At 35.4% G+C, this 22,644-nt stretch overlaps 1 protein-coding gene and 1 pseudogene across 1 annotated transcript; one reads left to right on the top strand and one right to left on the bottom strand.

The window, feature by feature from the left end:
* Window positions 1-15,243: 15,243 nt before the first annotated feature.
* LOC120125985 lies at window positions 15,244-17,274 on the top strand (annotated as a pseudogene).
* A 149-nt stretch (window positions 17,275-17,423) lies between these two features.
* On the bottom strand, window positions 17,424-21,911 carry LOC120125963 (aspartic proteinase 39-like). The gene is made up of 10 exons (XM_039144274.1): window positions 21,504-21,911; window positions 20,824-20,953; window positions 20,475-20,722; window positions 19,765-19,992; window positions 19,071-19,233; window positions 18,814-18,887; window positions 18,624-18,720; window positions 18,438-18,501; window positions 18,195-18,266; window positions 17,424-18,087 (listed from the first exon to the last, which is right to left on the bottom strand). Exons 1-10 carry the CDS (start codon window positions 21,722-21,724, stop codon window positions 17,921-17,923), a joined length of 1,464 nt encoding a protein of 487 aa, XP_039000205.1. The 5' UTR covers window positions 21,725-21,911; the 3' UTR covers window positions 17,424-17,920.
* Window positions 21,912-22,644: the final 733 nt, after the last annotated feature.

The raw sequence follows: 22,644 nt of genomic DNA, 5'->3' as shown, positions 1-22,644 counted from the left end.
GAGAGTATCGATACTTCCCTTACCTTTGGTATCGATACTGCAAGAATAATATCGATATTTTTTTTACGATATTGATACTATAAGAACGGTATCGATACTACTTGCCCATAAAAACTGTTTTGTGTTTAAATTAAAGTTTTATGGACTTTGATTTATTTTTGAAACCTTTGAATAAATTCAATCAAGTCCAAAAAAATTTACACTTAAATTTATTATATTAAAATAGGTTCAACAGGAAGCAATGAACCCACAAAATATTGATATTACGGAGAGTAGAATATTTATCTCCGAATGGTTGAAACTACCAAGAGATAATCAAATGAAGGAAGCGCTTATGAGTGTCAACGAGACTAACACTCTTGCTTATGTTAAAGCAAGTGGTGACTGAATCACGCTCATTATCAATCCCCACGAGGTCTATAACAAGGTCTCTAGCTATGGTCGAAGCATCATTAGTAATGTATTGTCCCATAAGATAGGAGCGAATACTCTCGGTATGAGTTCTAGCTTTATTCTGGAGATAAATCGTTTCATAGTAGAAAGTGAGTACCAACTGATGATAGGCAACGAGTTTGATTTTGAAGTTGTTGTCTAAATTTCCAAGCTTTAGGGAGAGGAAGATATTTGAATTTTAGGGAATTCATGACGGGAAAGGTAGGCATATGCTCACTCCTAAGGAGATACGTCTCAAAATCTCGTAAATAATGCTAAAAGAGATTGTGACGACTGGGTTTGTTAAAACACAAATTTTGAATGGTTAGCTCATTTAGGTCTGGATTCGGTTTAGAAATAGGATTGGGATGAGGAGGGGCTCGAAGGGATGGATTGGTATGGGAAGTACGAGGACGTTTGTTATGGGCCATGGAAATCGAGAAAAGAAACCTTCAAGAGAGAGCAATATATAGGTATGCAACTAATCAATCACAAACTCAATTAACATCAATAATTCAAGGTATTAAAAAAATAAAAATTAGTGGGCTTGGAGAATATAAGTATATATAATTTATGAACAGTGTCTATATATATTTAAAATGAAACAAAAAAATTTGGATTTTTTAATTCATAAAAGATAGTAAAATCAATATATTAGAACTAATTTTTGCATTAAGTACTTAAAAACTAAAGCCCAACTCTTACTTTTGTATCAATTTATCATAGAAAGAAAAAAATGAACTTAAAAAAATTAGGATTTTCAAAATTTTACATTGAATAGTTGATTTGGGATGGAAAGAAAGGAGATTTGCAAGATTTGTTGATGAATGTTGGTATTAAAAAAGAAAAACGATACAAAAATTACTCACAATTGAAGGATTTTTACAAAATGTTTTAGAGAAAGGAATAGGGATTCGAAATGTGTTGAGTGAATGAAATTTTTTTTGGGGATTTTTGCTTATTTGAAGTCAAAACCCGACGAGGAGTATCGGTACTCCTATACGAGTATTGATACTTCAAAGCATAAATAGACAATATCGATATAATAGTATCAATACTTCAAGAACATTATCGGTACTATAAGAATAGTATCGATACTAAAGGATGAACAATAATGATATTGTATGAACAATATCGATACGAAATAGATGAAATGGTTAAAAAAATTACAGCATTAAAGTCCAAAAATGTCATTTTCAAATCAATTAAGTACATAAAACACATGTGACCATATGAGAATAAAATTATGACCAATATACTAGCATTTATTCATTCATACAAGGTTTAACAATAAAAACATCTATGAATGCTAAAGTTGCATGAATTTCTAGTTAAAGGGCACCAAAAGGTCAAAAGTCATCATGCATACATTAGGTTATCAATAAAGGTATGAAAGGAAAAAATGTTAAAACAAATAAATACACATTCAAGCATACCTTGAACACTTCATCAATTTTAATGAAAGATCATAAACTCCCCCAACTAATTGCATAGTAGGCATCAAAGAAGTCATTTAGCATGTTTTTTCCATAAAATCGTAAAAGTGCATAAAATATTTAAACTCAAAGTTAAGGTATGTTTGTTAAACCTATTTCTCTCCTAAGTGCTCAAAATCTTTCATTATCTAAGAGTTTTGTAAGATTACCTACTACTTGATGCAAAGTGTCTACATACTCTAGAACTATATCTTCCTTAGAGACATGATCTCTAATGAAATGATTTCTAATTTCAATATGCTTAGTTCTAAAATGTTTATGGTATTTTTTTGTTGAGAAAAATAGCACTAGTATTGTCACAATTTATAGAAATCATACCTACATAAATTCCATAGTCTATGAGTTGTTGTTTCATCCATAAAACTTGAGCACAACAACTACCAGCTAAAATGTATTCCACTTTGGTGGTTGATAATGCTACACTATTTTGTTTCTTTGAAAACTTTGAAACCAACATACTACATCGGCAAGTACCAGAGGTGTTTTTCCTATCTAATTTACAACCTCCATAATCCACATTTGAGAAGGCATGAAAGCTAAAGTTAGAGTCTCTAGGATACCAGTCCTATACGAGTAGTGTCTCTAAGGTATCTAAAGATTCTCTTAATGTCTTGTAAATGTGACTCCATAGGACATGATTGAAATATAGCACATAAGCAAACACTAAACATAATGTTCAGTTTACTTGCGTTAAGATAAAACAATGATCTAATCATAGACCTATAAAGTTTAACATCTACACACTTACCTTCTTCATCCTTGTCAAGCTTTGTAGATGAGCTCATAGGAGTGGCTTGGGGTTTCACATCTTCCAATCCAAACTTCTTGAGCATATTTTTGATTTACTTAGCTTGATTGATGAAGATATCATCTTTTCTTTGCTGATTTAGAGCACTTAGGAAAATGAATGCTCCTCTATCATGCTCATCTAAAACTCACCTTGCTTAGCAAAATTTTTTTTTGCAATGAATGTCACTAGTAGATCCAAAAATAATATCATCGACATAAATATGAACTACTTAATAAATCTTTACCTTTACTTTTTTATAAATAATGTAGTGTCAACCTTTTCTTTTGAAAAACATTTTTAAACAATAAAATTTTGACAATCTGTCATACCAAGCTCTAGGAGTTTGCTTTAAAACATATAAAGGTTTTGTCAATTTAAAAACATGATTTAGAAAATTTTAATCCTAAAAAATCAGGAGGTTGTTCAATAAAAAAATTCTTTTATAAAAGTATTAATAAAAGAAATTTTAACATCCATTTGATATAAAGTAAATGATAACATGCAAATGTTAATAAAATTCTAATAGCCCCCATCCTAGCTACTAGAGCATAAGTTTAAAAAAAATATTCATTATTCTTAAGTATACCCTTCAATAATAAGTTTAGCATTCTTCATCACTACATGACCATCTTCATCTAATTTATTCCTAAATACCTATTTAGTACCAATAGTAGATTTGTCACTAGATATTTCAACTAATGTTCATACTTAACTTCTCCCAAATTGATTTAACTCAACTTGCACAACCATAATCCAATATTCATCATTTAATGTTTTTTTAATATTCTAAGATATATGCTTGAGATAAATGCAACAAAACAAAAAATATTTTAAGAGAATATCTAATGGTTACCCTTTTAAATGGATCACCCAAAATTTCACCACTCTTGACATAGTTGTACTCTCTTGGGTAAGAGGCCCTCTTTCCTCCAGTGTTAGATTAGTGAGTGCATCTTGAGTTTGTTCATCATTTACATCTCTCAATGATGATTCACCAACTTTATTTGAGTTTATGATACCTAAATCATTACCAACACAAGAATTCTTCCTCAGAACGAGGTTATCATCGAAAACAACATGAATAGATTCTTCTACTTCTATAGTTCTTTTATTAAAAACTTGATAAGATTTAGAATTCATGGAATATCCAATGAATATCTCTTCATCACTTTTTCCATCAAATTTGCCAAGATTGTCTTTTTCATTATTCAAAATAAAAACTTACGCCCAAAAGGATGAAAATAACTAATGTTAGTTTTTTTTTTAAAAAAAAAAGTTCATATGAAGTTTTCTTAAAAATAGGCCTGATAATTACTCTATTTATAATATAGCAAGCAATGTTTATGGCTTCTACCCAAAAATATTTTGACAAATTATTTTCATAAAGCATGATTCTAGTTATTTCCTCTATTGTTCTATTTTTTCTCTCAACAACTCCATCTTGTTGAGGAGTTCTATGGGCTAAAAAATTATGGATAATACCATAAGAGTTGAAAAAATCCTCAAAACCAAGATTTTGAAATTTGGTTTCATGGTCGCTTCTAACACTAGAAATTGAGTAACCTTTTTCATTTTAGTTTATTTTTGAAATTGTGTTGAATTTATGTAACGCTTCATCCTTAGTACTTAAAAACAAAACCCAACCAAACTAGTAATTCTAACAGGCCCAAATACAACACTCTACTAGAGGAAATATCATTAATGGATTTAAAGGAAACTCTTTTATGTTTACCCTTAGCACATGCATCACAAATTTTGTTTAAGTTAAATTTTAGCTTTGGTAAGCCTCTCACTGGATCACTTTCCACTAACTTATCAAATATGCTCATGCTAGCATATTTAAGCTTTTTATGCCATAATCATGAATCATTTCCATCTTTAGCAACTAGGCATACATTTGAGGAAAATATATCATCATAATACACTATGTAAATGTTTCTTATTCCATGTCCAACAAGCAATATCAATAATTTTGCAACCATTAGACTCAAAAATAACATTATAACCTTTATCATACAATTAACTAATGCTAGATTATGCTTTAATCCATTAACATATAACATATTTTTAATTAAAATGGAAGAATTACTACCAATTGAATCGATACATTCAATGTGGCCTTTTGAGTTGTCACCAAAAGTTACTACCCCTCTACTTTTAGGTTCGAGCTCTTTGAAATGGCTCTTGTCACCGGTCATATGTCTTGAGCATCCACTATCAGGGTACCATGAATTTGCACTTATGTTTTGTGCCTTATAGCAATGCTCATCCGCCTACAAATATAGATTAATTTTTTATTTTTGGTGCCCAAATTCTTTTGGGTCCATTGGTATTAGTTTCCAATAATCTAGTCCCCTTAGGTATCTATTTTTCTAGGATATTTTTGTCCTTAGTAGCAATGAGTCCTTTAGGGACCCATATACTTCTAACAACTTTTCCATTTAAAGTTCTTTAGGGATCTCTATGTTTTTATGGTCTAAAACTATTTTTAACATAATTGGATTTAGAAGTTTAACCTATTTGAAAATGGTTTGATCCAACTTTGTTAAAAAAAGATTTGATATCATCAAGTTCTTTTTGATGATCATCATGAATTTTAGAGAGTAAGTTATGCAAATCTTGGTTTTTCTTTTCAAACTCCTTAAGTTTGACTTGCATATTATTGATCTTACTTTCAATTTCATTGTTGGTCTTGGATAACATATCATATTCACTTTGCAATTTTAAAATATTTTTCTTATGTTTTGAAAGCATGATCTCAAATTCCGAGACCAACTCATCATAAGCCTCTTTCCATTCATCAAAAGAATATTCATTTAATGTAGATGAATTAGTGGTTACCTTAGAGTCATCTTCTATGACCATGAGACAAAAATTTGCTACCTCTTGCTCCTCTTCATCGGAGCATCATGTTTCACTCCATGTAGTGATATGTGTATTTTGTTTCTTCTTGTTAGACCCTTTCTTCTTTAATTTAGTGCAACCAAATTTGATATGCCCCTACTTTTTGCATTCATAACAAACAAGAATATCCTTCTCTTTTGATTCATTCTTGAAGCCCTCCTTTTTTTTGAAACCTTTTTCATCTTCATTAGAATCACTCTCATCTTTGGTTGATTCGAGAGCAATGTCATCTTCTTCTTTTTCTCTATCTTTTTCTCTTCTTCATCTTTCTTTTCTTGCTCTTCTTCTTCCTTTACCATCGTCTCATGAGTAAGTAAAGATCCAATAAGCTCATATGGGGTGAGAGTCTTTAGAGTTTTTGCTTCAACTATGTCGGTCTTCTTTGATTGCCATGATTTAGGAAGATTATAGATCATCTTCCTAACGAACTTTTCATTTGGGATAACCTCCCCAAATCCTTTAAGCTTATTTACTATAACCGGAAATCTATGGGTCATAATTTTGATATTTTCATCTAGTCTCATCTTGAAGTTCTCATAGTTGTGATTGAGAAGACTAATCTTAGTTTTTCTAACCTCATTTGTTTCTTCATGTGTAACCTCTAGCTCATTTAATATTTTTTGGGTGGGTGGGGGAGCCATGGCCTCAGGGTGTTCCGCCGTTGTATGAGTATTAAAAACTTGATTGGAATATTATTTACTCAAGGGTATATATTTGATTGCTGGATGCATGCGAGCTAAACAAATATATAACATGTGTGCATTATAAATCCCAATGTCAATGTGCCATTCAATTCAGAAGTTCGATGATGTTCCTCGATTTGAATAGGAATGGGGATTGGAATTTGATGAATTCGATGTTGGATATGAATGGGGATTGGAATTGGAGTCTCTTCCGTCAACTCCTTCCCCCGGGGGTCTTACTTTCCATTGCTGCCCTCATTGCGCCTTCGCACATGGGGGTCAAGATGTTCCTCGATGGAAATGGGAGCGACGGCGCATGTTCTCTACAGCAAGTGCTTACAGATTTCACAAGCCGAGTCATACGGTAGGTAACAGCCCTCTTTGGAGCAATATAGCTGAATATAAAGGGTTTCCTGGAGTCAAGATGCTATTATGGCTTGTTAGTAAAGGGAAACTCCTCTCGAATGAAGAACGTGTGCTAAGGCCTATGTCGGACGATCCTAGATGCAGCCTTTGTGGTAATCATGTGGAATCAATATGGCACATCTTCAAAGAGTGTATATCAGCGAAGACCGCATGGGCAGACTCGATTAAACCAGAGCTTCTTGATGAGTTTATTCGCGTGGATGTTCGAACTTGGATTGAGCATAATCTCCGTTACCCGTTTTATTTTCCGAGAGTAGGGGAGAACTGGGATTTGCGTTTCGGTTCGGTAATTTGGTGCATGTGGATGGAGCAGAATAGAGCGATTTTTGAACCGGATAGTTTGGGAACTGAGAGCGTGAAACATGCAAGTTCACGGCTGGTTGCTGAAGCAATTAGAGCTGCTGTAATAAGAGCAAACTGTCTAGGGGAATTAAGCCTCGTGTTGATTGTAGTTTGAACTGAAAACCGCCTCTTGATGGTTGGGTAAAGTTAAACGCGGATGCCGCGAGAAGGATTGATTCTGGTCTAGCTACATGCGGTGGACTGATCCGAAACCATGTTGGGGAGTGGATTGCTGGTTTCTCAAAGGCCATTGGGGTGTGCTCAATCTTTGATGCAGAATTATGGGGCACCTATGAAGGTCTTCGTACTGCTCGTGACATGGAATGGGGTAATATTACTGTTGAAACAAACTGCTTGGATGCTATCGAAGCTCTCAAACCATGTTCCAAGGGGCAGGGCGCGACTTCGTTAATTCCCCATATCAAGGCTCTTATTGATTTGTCGTGGAATGTTGTGCTGGAGCATACCCCTCGTGAGTGCAATTCAGTGGCTGATCGTCTGTCGAATTTAGGTTGGAGATTACCGTAAGGCATCACGGAACACTCTTCTCCCCCTGCAGAAATTTTTACAAGTTTGCAGAATGATTTGGCTGTTTTCCAGGTTGTGTAGTCTATGATCTTATGTTTTATACCCACTCAAAAAAAAAAAAAGATCAACATTGGTCAAAAGGTAAATTTGATACAATTTAATGAATTAGATTATAAAATTAATATAATTAAAAGGTACATAAAAAATTAGAATGAAATAAGTAATGTATGTATTTAAACAAATTGCAGGGAATAATTATTCAATTTATATGTGTCTAATTTATTAAAGTAATATATAAAATTTATTTTGATGGTATCAATTTAATGTCTCCTTCTCAAATCTGCTTGATCTGAGGTAAGGGTACTTTGTATATCAGACTCTGGCTGTTATAAGATCTAAAGACCCAGGTTTGCTTTACGTCCCAAATGAGCAAGATCGTCAGCAAGTTTATTGGCATGGCGGGGGATGGGCGTATCTTGATGTTCCATTTACGGTAGAAAAAAAAAACGAATTCTTCTAATCACTGCTGACTCAGAAACATGTGGAGTAGACTTCAAGATGCGTACCGCTTCCATATTATCCAACTCAACCTCCAAATGTCTTATGTCGTGGTTCCATGCAACTTGAAGGCCATCAAGAACAACCTAAAGCTTAGCCTGAAAGATTGACATCAACCAATGTTTCTAGTGTAGCCGGTTATCCATTCGTCATTATTATCTCGAATTACACCTCCACCGGATGCCAGCTTCGTCGAAGGGGTGACGGCTCCATCCGTGTTGAACTTGAAAAAACCTTCTTCTGGTGGCCGCCAGTGGATTCCTCTGCTGTTGGTAAACTTCCCATCTGTGAGGGATTGCTGGTTGTCTTTGACGATGCTAGCCCATGCCATAGCTGAATGGAAGGTCTCCACCGCAGACCAGATTTTACCTGAAAAACGAAATTATTTTGATTCTTCCATAGCCACCATAAGAGAGTGCCAAAAAGATGGTTCATGCTTGTATTTTTCACAAGGTTGGTTCGTAATCAATCCAATAAATTAGAATAAAAAAATATCGTGTGATGCTGGTTCGGGACTAGCTAAACCCAAATCGCACTAGCGTGATGACAATCTCGAAGGACATGAGAGATTGTTTCCTCTCTCTTACCGCACACTGGATAGCAAGGGTCAGAGGATATGCCTCGCTTAGTGCGTTCCACATTGGACATAAGGTATCGCCGGATAATGAGCCAAATAAACTCACTCTTTGAGGTCCATCGAAGTCTCAAGCCAGATTCCAAACATTCTCACTCGAGTCTTAGGCATTATGCTGCAGACCATTGAAAGCCGATTTAATCGAAAAGATTCCAGAAGACTCCCAACGCCAGATAGACTCATCTTCACCCATCTCGTTACAAGGAGTGGAAGTGCCGATGATCCATTGAACCCATTCCTCAACAAGTTGTCTGAGTTCTATCACCTTCCAAGTCCCATCGGTGGAGACAAAGTATCGAACAATCACGTGGGGGTTTTGGGTAGCTATCCTTGTTGACAAGATTAGCGAGGAGAGGCAAGCCCGGGATCCAAGCATCAAACCAAAAATGGGTCTTCCTATCATCACCTATAGACCAGGTAATGTTCTCTCGAATGCAGTTCCAAACCTTAGAAAGAGACTTCCAAACATACGAACCAGTCCTAACATTAAGGTGCATCTGAACAGGCTCGTGGACCTTGTACTTCGAGCGTAAAAGTTTGAGCCACAACGTGTCTAGGCTCATGAGAAAATTATAACCCAACTTAATTAGAAAAACCTTGTTTTGCGAATGAAGAGGATGAATCCCGAGGCCTCCATTCTTAGTGGGTTGGAAGTAAGTATCCCACTTAACAAAAGTCACTTTTGGAGACTTACTCGATCCACCCCAGATAAACCGGTGAGTTATTTGCTCAATCTGATTACAGACCCCTTTCGAAATATTGATCGTTTGCATAAAATAGTTAGGTCTGACAAGAAGAGTGGATCTAGCAAGGGTAACACGACCAACAGGAGAGAGTTTAGTGGCCACCCAACAGTTAAGTTTCTTCTGAACTCGATTGATGATAAACTGGAAAGTGGCATTGATTACTCTGCAGTGGAATAATGCACACCTAGATACTTCCCCAAGTCCATAGAAAGATGAAACCCTAAGAAATCGTAGATTTTGGGAGCAAGATTAATTTCCATGTTCGCAGAGAAAAACACTCTGGTTTTGTTGAAATTCACTTTGTGGCCAAAGAACCTACTAAATTGATCTAGAATCGCTCTCACCAAATTGGTCTGGTTTGAATTAGCATTGTAAAATAAAACCAAGTCGTCAATGAATAAGAGATGAAAGAGGGGGACCTCTGTATAAAAGAATCATCTACATCCATGGAATATTGAATACTATGCCCTAATTGCTCTATGCAGAGCACGGATAGATACGGGGATAACGGACACCCCTGGCAGATTCCTCGAAACGGTTTGTATTCCTTCATAGGATACCCGTTCTAAAGCACCTACATAGAAGAGGAAGTAACATCATCCATAATAATAAGATAGATTTTCTCATGATATCCTATGTCCTTTAGGAGTCAAAAAGAAAGTCCAGCCGACATGGTCATGAGTATTTTCCAAGTTCACTTTAATCGACATCCAATGAGTCTTGTTTTTCTTCTTCCTCATCGAGTGTATATCCTCCTGAGCCACCATAATGTTATCGATGATGTTAGGACCTGTAATAAAGCTAACCTGGTTTGGGGAGATAATTTTATAGAAAATTGCATTGAACCTATTAGCAATAATCTTCATCACCAATTTGAGTAAGGCATTACATAAACTAACAGGACTTAAGTCCGTAAAAAACTTAGGATTTTTAGTCTTAGGAATGAGAACTAGAAGCGTTTTGTTGATCTTAATATCAATGTTGTTACCTATGTTGCACGGGGACGGCAGAGGAAGGCCGTTTCAAGTACCCGAAACGTCCCTGGCACGGGGACAACACGGGGACGGCCGGGGAACGTACCGGGGACGTGCCACGGTGGTAGGGTACGGCCGAACGATACGGGGGACGTTTCGGTGCTTGCTGGGGACGTTTCAGGGACGGCCTTCATCTGCCGTCCCCGTGCAACTGCAGCATAAAATGGCCGATAAAAAAACCCCTGTTGCTGCTATTTTGCTGCGACGAGCGGAACATCGGCATACGAGTTGAAGTATTTCCATATTGTTGAGGAAAGTAAACTGGCTGCTGAGATGCATCGAAAGCGAAAGGAAAATCAAGTTTAGAAGTTGGGAAAGAACTAGTGGAAACAGGGGAGGTTGAAGAGAACGAAACGAAGAAGCAGCGGATTGGATCGGGTGCCAACCCAGACCCAGATCATCTCTCCAAGCTCAACAAATCTCTCTGTAGCGCCTTCTCGAATCAAGCCGAGGCAAGGTCGAAGCTACCCGAGCACTTCAAGACTGTGACGGAGCACTTCGAATCGAACCCATCCATTTCAAGACTCTGTTATGCAAAAGTAAGATCTTGCTTAGTCTGAACAGGTATTTAAATGCTTTGACTGCTTCAAAGCAACTCTCTTTGATCCCCAGGGTAATGGGAATCTCAATATTGTTAATGGGTATTTAGAAAAATGTAAGAAACTCATTTTCAAATTCCATTGCCATGTGTCGGCAGAGCTGAAAAAGGTTAAAACAACTTGCAGTACCTTTTTGTTGCTTGCAGGAATACAATATCAAAAGTTTATCTTGATATTAAGAATGTCACTCAACTTATTTTGATGATATCACAGCTATAGATCCTATTTTTTATAATAATTTAAATCTTAAGGTTTAATATTTTAATGTTGTAATTTATTTATAGATTTTATTATTTTAAAATTAATTTTATTGTTTGAGTTTTGATATTTGACTTTATTTATAGTTTTTTTCATCTATTTATAATTTTAAAATTATTTTATATGTCGTACCCTTACCGTCCCCGTACCCTGTAATTTTAAAAATTATCATTTCTTATCTTCGTCCCCTATCCGAATCCGTGCAACATAGGTTACCATTAAAGATATCTTTTACACACTTCACACTGAAGTACCGATCGTCTCCCTTTGGTTTTGATAAAAGAACACGTGGAGGTCGTCGCTGTCAGGAGCTTTGATTGGGTTCATGTGGAAAAGTGCACGCTTGATCTCATCATCTGAGACGGGGGTCTCAAGATAATCGATATCAGAGTTAGAGAACCTGATGAACATCATGCGAATGAGAAATCTAGCATTGCGTCTCTCTTCCTCTCGATAGAGAGTCGAATAAAAATTAGTTGCTTCTTGTCAAAGAATACCATAATCAAAGCATAATTCTCCATTATTCAGCTTGAGAGCTTAGATGCGATTCATTTTCCAACGGACTATCACACAGTTGTGATAGTACTTGGTGTTTCGGTCTCCGTGCGGACGAACCAACTACTTCTCGATTTTTCCTACCACAGAAGTTCCTCATGATCAATGATCTCTTCCAACTTGGTGTGGATCTCCAACTCCTTAGCTAAAAGATGATCACTGCTATTATTGTTAATACTTGCTTGGATCATTGCGAGTTGTTTCTTAAGCTTAGCCTTTTCGTGAAATATGTGACCATACATCTCCTTGTTCTACTGGATAGGAGAGATAAAAATAGAATTCAACGCATTAAAGATCACCTTTAGAAACCCAATTTTCTCCAATGAAGTTGCTGAAGAGCGGGTGTTTAGTCTAACCCGGTAAGAACCGAAAAGGTCTAAGCTTATGCAGATTAGAGGGACCAGCAGAGTGAACGAGTAGTAGACAGTTGTCAGATTCTATATGGGGAATTTGCTAGACGGTGGACATGGGGCAACCTCGTTCCATTCATCCCTGGCTAACATACAGTCAAGGCGTTCGAGGACACCTCAGCGAGACCAAGTGTGATGAGGGTTTTATTTAGTTAATATTTTGTAATTAATTAATCCGTGTTGCCTTTTTTTATAGTGTTAATTTGAGTTATTTATGTTCGAATTTGTGTAAGATTCTATTTTTCAAGAAACAACAATTAAAAGGCGAATTAAACATATTCTCTTTTTTTGGGAGAAGTCGGAGACGACTCTGATTAGAAGATTGATCCAAGCACAAGCACAAGCACAAACTCTAATTAAATAATTAAATCTGCAAGATCAAAGAAGAAAAGCAACGCGAACCACAATTCTTTAGGAATTAAAAATTGTAATTAAATTCAAACATTTTATATTTTATTATTTATTTAATTAAGAATTTTGTTTGCTTAGAATTTCTATTAGTATTTTAATTATTTATTATTAGGATTTTTAGTTTATTATTTACAAGTAATTTAAATGTTTTAATTTTCTTGAAAGTTAGTATTTTATTTTCTTTAGGTTTTCTCAAGTTATAAATACCCATCAGGATAAAGCTTGACAGATAGACAAATTTAGAATTCAATATAAAACTAGTGTTGGCTTTTATTTTGTTTTAGGTTTTCAGTTTAATAAAAATATTTTTCTTCTTCATCTTCTTTCTTTGTACACGCCAAACATGATTTCTACCATGTTTGGCTAATCTTTTCTTTAGCTACAGCTAAGCGAAGACTTAATCCATTCTTGTTAAATTGCAAAAACGCTTCATATATACATATTTCTTTCTTGATTTTCGACGGACAAGGGGAGGTTCTCAGCCTTCCTTCAAACATCTCAACACATTCAATTCAAAGAAGGTGCATTGGTTTGATCGAAGTTTTGATCTATAGTTGCGGAGGAGAAACAGCTTGTATCAAGTTCAATTCCCTAAGAACAAACTTAGCGGCGGTCTGGTAAGAGAAATCAAGATCGGATTCAATTCTCATCGAGACACCATAATCTGAGCACGGATTTTTCTAGTTCCTAAATTAACATTGGCGTTAATATCGATAGTCAATATTAATCCAAACAAGGGCTAAATTTCAAAGATCGACTTTGGAAATTAGTTCATCAGAGAGAAGAGCAAATTACAAGGCTTGGACTTTATAGATTGTAACTGACAAGTATCTAAAGTAAAATATATTTAAGTGATTGAGATGGATTAAGGCAAAGCAAAGCTGTATGCTATTTCTCATCTTAATTAATTCTTTATAATTTATTTTTTTGGCTTGTGCTTTATTTTTATTTTATTTATTTAGTTTACTTGATTATTCAAACCTCCTTTTTAATTTTTTTGCTTTACCGATTTTTTTTTTTGTTAAAATTCAATTCATATTGATATTAGAAATTTCCAAATCTCTCTGTGGACCGAACCCTTATTCCCTATTCTGCATTTTTAGCCAGTTTGTGTGGGCGACTTACCTGCATTTAATGGGGGCAAACTGAGAACCCAACTTTTTAGGCGTAGCTTTTGGTTGCTCTGGATTCTTCGATGTTGTCGTTGGACATCTCTGGTGGCGTCTTTCCACCAGCATCCACGGGTCGTAAGGAGCAGAATCTGGCTTTTCTAAATTTTCATATAGCACATTTGCATCCGCGTTAGAGGTAACGTCAACTAGTTCTGTATTAGAGGTTACTGTTTCATTGGCTGTGGGATTATCATTCTTGGTGCAGGCTTTCTTCAGATGGCCAAAGTGACCACAATAAAAATAGACATGGGGAAGATTTTCGTATTCCACCACCTGAATCTTGTCGCCTCAGACAACTTTGAAGACGAAGGGTGTGGTGAGATCGACGTAAACGACGACTCTAGCGAAGCTCCTACTATTGGTTGTTTCTTTGTGAAAATCAAGCTTGGCAACCTTCCCGACAAGACTGCATATGCTGTTCAAAATTTTATTGTTATACAAACACTTTGGTAAACTCGAAAAATGAATCCATGCTATAATTGTTGTAGGAAATGGTTGGGAAGTATGAAAATCCAAAGACCACTGTTGTACAGTTAAGTACTGGCCATAAACAGGGATCTTCAACCAGAGTAGTCAGCATCATTTTGAAAGCACGCCAAAAAAAAACCGTTTTCAATATCCATAAGAGTGAATGGTTAGGATGGACGCCGGAGAGCGTATGTTTTGTTGGTGAAGGCATTGAGGCTTATATTCCTACCAAACAGTATCAAGATCCTATTCTAGCCATGCTTTGTTCCATGAATTTATACGCCCGGTCAGAAAACTAAATAAAAGGGAGGTCGAAACCAGTTACCTTGAAGATATGATCATCACCAATGTCAAAGTCCTCGGGGAATGTAGTTGAAGAAGTTTCATACTTTCATTCGTGGTCTCGCCATGTTTCTTGCCTGCGAGAACGAGAACATAAGAAATATCTAGGTCAACTTGTTCTCCTAATTCCATTTCGAGATCCTGGATGATTGGTTCTTCCGGTGGTTTGAACCTAACTTTTTTGGTGGCGTCGAATTTCGCCTGTTCGTCATTGAGGGAGGCCAGAGCCTCGGGATCGAAGGAAGAACTTTCAGAGAGCATTTTTTTATAATTAAACCAATTTGATGGTATCGATTTAATTTAAATATATAAATACATATTATGTATATTAAATTTAAATTTTCAAGAAATTTAAGGGACCTAATCAAAAAATTTTATGTAATATATTTCAGAGGAAAAGGAAAAGATTGAAGTCTTAATCCTCCTACAATTGGGTTCAGATAGACCTCTCTGGTACATGGGAACTCTTTAAATATGTGGATGGTATTGAGCATGTTATCCTCTTTTTTATTTCATGCCCAAATAGCAATAGCAATAGCAAAACTCCCATGAACTTCAATCTTCTCTCTCACTTCTTACACTGTCAATGGAACTGTCCTTCCTCCCTTTCCATCAGAACACCTTAACTCTCCTCCACAACCCTTACTTCTCATTTCCCTTTTCAGGTAAACCATCTTCGTAAATATGCTCAATCTTTTCTAAATTTCTCCTCCAAATAAGATCGTATCTCGTATCCATACGGGGATCAATATTTATTCTTACATGCTCTTTACATTTGTTTGAACCTCAGGGAAGAGACTACCCAAGTGAAAACCGTTTCTTTTGCTATGCTACTGTAAACTGTCATCTCCTGATGATAAAAACTCAAAGCCACCACTTTTTTCTTTTCAGCATGATCAGGGAAGAAGGGCATTGCTTGCTTCTCTCTTCGCACCTAGTTACTGCTTTAACATCACTACCACTTAATTTTTCTCATTAATTTCTACTGTCATAATCAATTAACTTTAATGGTGTTTTGGTTTAAATAAGTTACTTTAAGTAATGGGTAACTAGTTATGAGTTTAATGTTCTGATGAACTTTGTTTCAGTTGCTGCAATGTATGCTTCTGATGTGGCTGAGGCAGCTAGCACAAGTCGAAGAGCTGTAAATATCCTTCTTTTTTTCAAGTCTTATTTTATCCTAAATTTTTTGGGTAATTTTTGGTCCTTAAAAAGTATAATTTCTGCATTTATATTTTATTATTGCAGCTTAGAGGAGCTAAAATACCTGAGAGTGAATTCACAAGTCTTCCCAATGGGCTCAAGTTTGTAGCTTTTCTTACATCTTAGATTTATGTGACACATCATATATCTATTTGTTTCTTTTTTCCTAGAGGAGTAAACAGTGAAAGAATATTTTTTATTTCTTCTGTATGTTCTGCGATGGAAGTGATTATACAAGTTTTGACCTTCACCATGTTCTGCAGGTACTATGATTTGAAGGTTGGCAGTGGACTTAAGGCTGTTAAGGGATCTCGGGTTGCAATACGGTTGTGAACTAGTTAGATTTCATCAAAAAAAGTCCATCACATATGCCTTATGATCTAGTTTTTATATTACTTTCGACCGGAACGATGAACTGTGAATGGAATTAAAAGAGAAAATCTCAAATATACTTGTAGAACATACACATTGCTCTTCATAAAACCAAACAGGTTCCATTAATTATGTTTGTCCCTGAAGTTCGAATATAACTGATCGGTATGGTTGTTTTCTCGTAGGTTCATTATGTTGCGAAATGGAGAGGCGTTACGTTTATGACTAGCAGACAGGGACTCAGTGTTGGAGGGGGCACGGTAAGACCGAGATGTTTCATACCCTTTTTCATGCCATAAAACCAAAATTGTATTAATGTTCTGTAATGACATGCTTGGCAATTATGGTATGTTTGAGTTCATGCAGCCTTATGGATTTGATATTGGCCAGTCTGAAAGAGGAAATGTGCTTTAGGGATTGGATCTTGGTGTTGAAGGAATGCGGGTCGGAGGCCAGGTGAGAAGGGCCAGACGCTGAATTTTACACTAGGGGATGGAAATAGATTATCAATCTTCGTGTAGCGAGAATAAATTTTTGCCCAGTGTGTTAACTAATAGGTGGTTGGTTCCAGAGACTGCTGATAGTTCCTCCAGAGCTTGCATACGGGAAAAAGGGAGTACAGGAAATTCCCCCAAGTGCAACCATTGAGGTAACAATCAGACATCTGTTTCTCAGTTGTTATCATTTTCTGCATATTAACTATTCCTCTTAACCTGCAGTTGGATGTTGAGCTATTGTCCATCAAACAAACCCCATTTGGGTAAGTGAAACATTAGCATACCATAAGCTTCTATTTTCTCTGGCAGTTTGGTGAAACATTAGTTTGTGCTGCAGAACTCCTGTTAAGGTGATTGAAGGTTGATTCCCAATTTGGATGAGCTGAAGAAACAAAAGCTGACAATTTGGGGATATATATATATATTGTATGTTTTATTTCAGGACTTTGATGAAATCCCATCATTTTTCTTCATAAATTTCCTAACTTATCTTGGCCAAAATGAAATGAGATTAAAACTTTGAAATGATTAGAAAGAGAGATCATAAACTGAAGAATTATAATGAAATTTCGTACAATTGCTCGCCACCAAGAAGGTTATGGCCTATGGCTTGACACACAAGGAAACATATGAAAAATTATGAACATTTTTATATCACTAAAATCCCAGACAAACAATGATGTTACAAAATTGACTTCAAACTTGGACATTAAGTGCCTATTTCTGCATCTCTGACTAAAACCAACCCCAAACTAGTGAACAGGAAAAGAGAAATGAGAGCCCCTTTTTTCCACTTCCGATGGCAAGACAGTGTTGTTTGTACTCGTGTTACACCTCAAATCCAGTAGAGAGATAATATACAGGTTCAGCAACAATGGACATAAAAGATTCGGTTCGTTCATGAGCAATCCAGGTCAGGTGAGAATCTTACACTGTAAGGTGCAACTACCCTTTGCTATCTGAGTAAAAACCACAAATGCCTTTTCGATCACCATAAATAAAGATCAAACAATCTACTGACGGAAGAAAGAATGAATTTTCGAGGACTGCTGGGTTTAAATTACAAAAACTGGAACTCCACAAACTCTAAGAGTTGTATTAGGAGAGTTATAAAACTCAAATGTATAAGCTTGAATAGCATCTCTCTCGTCGAGCTACTCACACTCAGCTGTCCTTCATTTATGAAGTCTTTACCGGAAGTAATGGAGACATTTACAGATAATGAACCTAACAAAAGTTCAATTTCGGATACAATGTAAGAGACATTGTTGCTAAATGAAGCAATGAGACATTACGATAAAAATGCAAAAAATTCAAGAATAAACTGAACTTACAATCATAGTTAGCCCATCCAATTCGTTGATGAGCAAGATCATAAACAAATATCTTATCTTTTAAGACAATATCTGCAAAAAGAGTAGGCCAAAAAATGATTAAATTCATCTGTGAGAAAGTAAACAAAATAGTTAAAATTATCACAAGTCCAGTGCAAAATAGCAGGCTCATATTCATACTTGTTAAATTATCGCAGCTCCAAACTACAAACTAGAATCAATTCAAAGAAAAACAAAACTAACCTCCTAAAATTGTTATTCCACCCTGAACCTTTTGGAAACCAATGCACCACATTGTAGCACCATCCTGCAAAATACAAAATGACCCATTACACAACATGCAGCAGAATCTCCTTTAACAGCAGTCAATTTTACTTCATAGCAAATTATGTGGAATTGACCAAAAGAAGAAGAAAACAGAAAACTTACGTAGAAACCAGAGCGTATAAGGTAGTCTTCTGGTTTTAATGTCATTGATGCACCAGCCGCAAAATTTAGACTAACAGAGGGGAATATCTCACTTACACTGAATACAAAACAAATATCAGTCTCATTTACATAAAATGATGTTTAGGTGCATGGGAAAACAAAAAACAGTGAAACAGATGGTTGGAGTAACCTGGTGGGGACTAGATAACACTGGTTTCCTTTAGAAATGGTGGGAGTAACAGATGGTGAAACAGTAGCTGTTATCTGCAAGTTCAAACATGCAAGTCAACTTCAGAACACTATACTAATAAAGTGATGCAATATAACTAAATATTTAATGCTTTCGGGGTGGCAATCTCGGAAAGAGATGTTTATTTCCTGCGTCACCATTTACACTGCTTTATGTTAGACTAGAACTGAAAGAATATTCATAACATTCATACTTACAGCACTAACAAATGGATCATATGCCTCTCGCACTAGGTATGCCAAAGTTGTTCCAGAGTCGACAATAGTACCACGATTACTTGATGTTGCAAAAACTGATGGGTCAATTTGCAGCAATTGCCCGTTGACAGCAATGCTCTGTAGCATTAAATTATAATGAGGCCTGAAAATGTTAAACAAGGAAATTTTCAAACCTGCTGCAAATTTGAAGCCACATATTCCAAGTGAAACTGAAAGATCATATGTTCACAAAAGAAATGTTGACAGAGTAAAACCAGAGATGAATGATTCATGAAAGCCTATTCACAAACAAAAAATAAAACCAGATAAGCAAGTTGACGGCATCTACATCACCCCTTCATACACCTAAACTCTTCCCCATCCCACTGTCACCAATAGTAGGAGATAAAACAATGTGAGATTTTAAAAGGACCAAGCTTGAGCAAACCTCGACTCCTAGAAATAGTGATAATATAAGGAACATGTACGAAAAGGAGGAATGAAGTTCAAAATAAACTGTGATCCATTTAGACCGAGGGAATAAGAAAACTTTTGTAATTGAAGCATGAACGTATCTGAACTGCTTTACCAACAATACTTACAAATGTTCCACAACAAGAAAATAGAACCAAATCATCATAGTAAAAGAAGAAAGTAAAAATACAACAAACGGTATGCAAGAAAGAGGACATACTGAGATGCGACAAGTGGACTATAAACAATGTTGGGCTCCAAAATCTCACCAAGAACCATTATACCTCCTCCACTGCCATCTCCTTTCAGACAATGTGAGAAAACTCTAGGAGTTATTCCCCGTGATGACAATTGTGATATAACAGACAGATCACCTCGGCCAAAGCCAAATATCCCATCCACAGCTTTATCCGTCTTAGTTAAGTCACCAGACTGATATGTGCTGCACCTGTTTCCAACAATGTCCAGAGTGGAATAAGTTTTTGAAAACATGGTGAGATTAACATAAGACAAATAGCAATTAAGACATTATTTGATGAAAGATAAAGCCAACAAAAGAAATGAACAAAATTGCTTTTTTGGAATATGACAGATACTTTGAGCAACTTAAATGACCAAGTTTACCTTCCTTCCTCTATGGAAATATCAAAGTGTACTAGCAACACTCAATTAATCTGACATTAACCTTGTTCCAGTTGCTCAGCTACTTATGGTTGCCTAATATCCAATCCATGTCATGGCATTTAAACATTTTAACTTTATGATCCACCATCTAAATTGAGGATTACACCAGAGATCCATAATAGACTAACATGGTTGGACCCTTTATTATGTTTCTTCCTTGTCTTATTTATCTTAATGGTTCCTTCCAATCCTATATTATCAAAATAAAATAAAAAAGCAAATCTCTATGGACTCACGGAAGCTCACCCAAATACAACAAGAGCTGAAGAATTGGCAATCAAAGACTGTCCCAAAATAGCATCAAAATACAACATATCAGCTACATAATAACCAGAAGTCCCGCTTCCATCTCCATACTGGAAGGTGTAACTGCACTGATTACTCTGAGAACACTGAGTTGCAGTGGTTTGAAACTCTGAAGAGCACACTGGATCTGAACAAGAAACTAGCTTAGCAGATGATGAACTTGAAGAGTCAAATAAACTTAGTTGAATCTGCACAGTGCACAACGAAACAAGTGAGCAATTACATTGTCGACTGTCATTTCCCTCCAAAATCTTACCAAATTAATCTTAGTATAAGGAAGAAATTTTACTCCAAGTCCACTGGATTGGGGACAATCAGTGCAAGAACTGCATGTCACCCATAATATATCACTTCCGGTGTCTATCTGCACATTGAATTCTCTAGGAGGTGATCCGAGTTTCACCTTTGTAAAATAAAGCCTACACAAACAAATAAATACAAAAAAAAAATATTTAAGAAGAAAATCAATGCAACTATGTAGATTCCAATGCGTGTAAAAAGAATCGATGAAAAGCAAAGGCAATTCAAGAGAACAAGAGGCATTGAATGACAAGAACACAAGCGCTACAAAGAAAAAAAATAAGGAAAAAGAAAGCAAGTTTTCATCTTTTTCTTTTCCTTCAACATTCATTATCTTCCATGTCTTCAGCTGTCAAAAGAAGCGTACAGATGAAGGTGGAAACAAAGTAAATACGTAAACTCAATACCAATTACATAATAGACAGAAAACTAAATATTCAAACAAAGAACCTAGATTTAGGCAGTTTCGTACTTCAAAAATTCATCAAAGAAAACATATTGAAGAACATAAACCATAAATTCAGATTAAGGAAGAAAAGTTATAAAAAAAGACCAGGTTAAATTCATTGACAAGCAAAAATATCCCCATTAATGCAAAACCCAAAAAGAACCTTAAAGACGTAAAAGTGAATACAAGAAACTAAAAAAAAAAAAGTAAGCGAAAATCACCCGACGAGATAGGGATCAGAGGAGCCTTGAACAGAGAAGTCGACGACTCCACCAACGAAACGCTGCAAGATTCGTGAGTGTCTGAGTTGGTCACGAGCTACGAGTTGGCTCAAATCAACTCGACCGTTCAAAGGAAAAGCTCTCTCCAGTGGGATAACAACACAGTAAACTACCGACAACAGTGCTAAAAATCCCAACATAAGCAGACTGGGAGCCCGCATTTTGCCAAAGGCTTTGTGAACAAATTTTGAAGAAAATAAATGGGTTTTTCTTTACAAAGATAGATCGAAATTAAAAGGCCGATCTTGTTTGACTCTCTGCATTGAGAAGAGAAAAGAGAAGAGAAGAGAAAAGAGAAGAGAAGAGAACGAATGTTTAAAGACCAAGAGTGATTTTTTAAAGAAAAATTTGAGAATTGAGTATGGTGTTTTCGATTACTTAGCCGGTACAATCGGGAGGGGGGGGGGGAATATATAGGCGTTAAAGAGGAAAGACGAGAAAAAGACGAGAAAAAGACGAAGCTACCCTTCATTTATCATTGATAAAGAAAATCTGTTGGCCACGATCTTGCTGTGAAATTTCTTGGCAGTTTTAGTGTAGAAGTTTAGTTTCGATAGTTGGGTTTTTTTAGTTAGGCATTTATGTATTCTTTTTACTTAAAAATTATTAAATAACGATTATAGGTTAAGTAGTAAAAATACATAACATCGAATATGGGTTTCAATTGATCCTCGACCGATTGATTTTTCAATTTTTGCCTAATGGTTTATTATAATAATTGAACATGTTATTAAGAATCTTTAAAAGGATTGTAGTTGAATACTGTAGATATTCATTTTCGTCTCATATATATATTATATAGTTTTAAAAACATATTTGAAAATATTTACATATTATATAGTTTTTAAAATATTTTGAAAATAAATATAATATATAGATTTTAAATATTTTGAAAATAAATATAATATATAGATTTTAAATATTTTTGAAAATATATATATATTATATAGTTTTTAAAGTATTTTGAAAATAAATATAATATATAGTTTTTAAAATATTTTTAAAAATATATATATTATATAGTTTTTTAAACATTTTGAAAATATATATAGTTTCAAAAAAATATTTTGAAGAACATATA

The sequence above is a fragment of the Hibiscus syriacus genome, unplaced genomic scaffold (assembly GCF_006381635.1).
Source record: "Hibiscus syriacus cultivar Baekdansim isolate YM2019G1 unplaced genomic scaffold, ASM638163v2 tig00110450_pilon, whole genome shotgun sequence".
Taxonomy (NCBI): domain Eukaryota; kingdom Viridiplantae; phylum Streptophyta; class Magnoliopsida; order Malvales; family Malvaceae; genus Hibiscus; species Hibiscus syriacus.
Note: the sequence above shows the minus strand (reverse complement) of the source record. Positions and strands in the feature narration are given on the sequence as shown.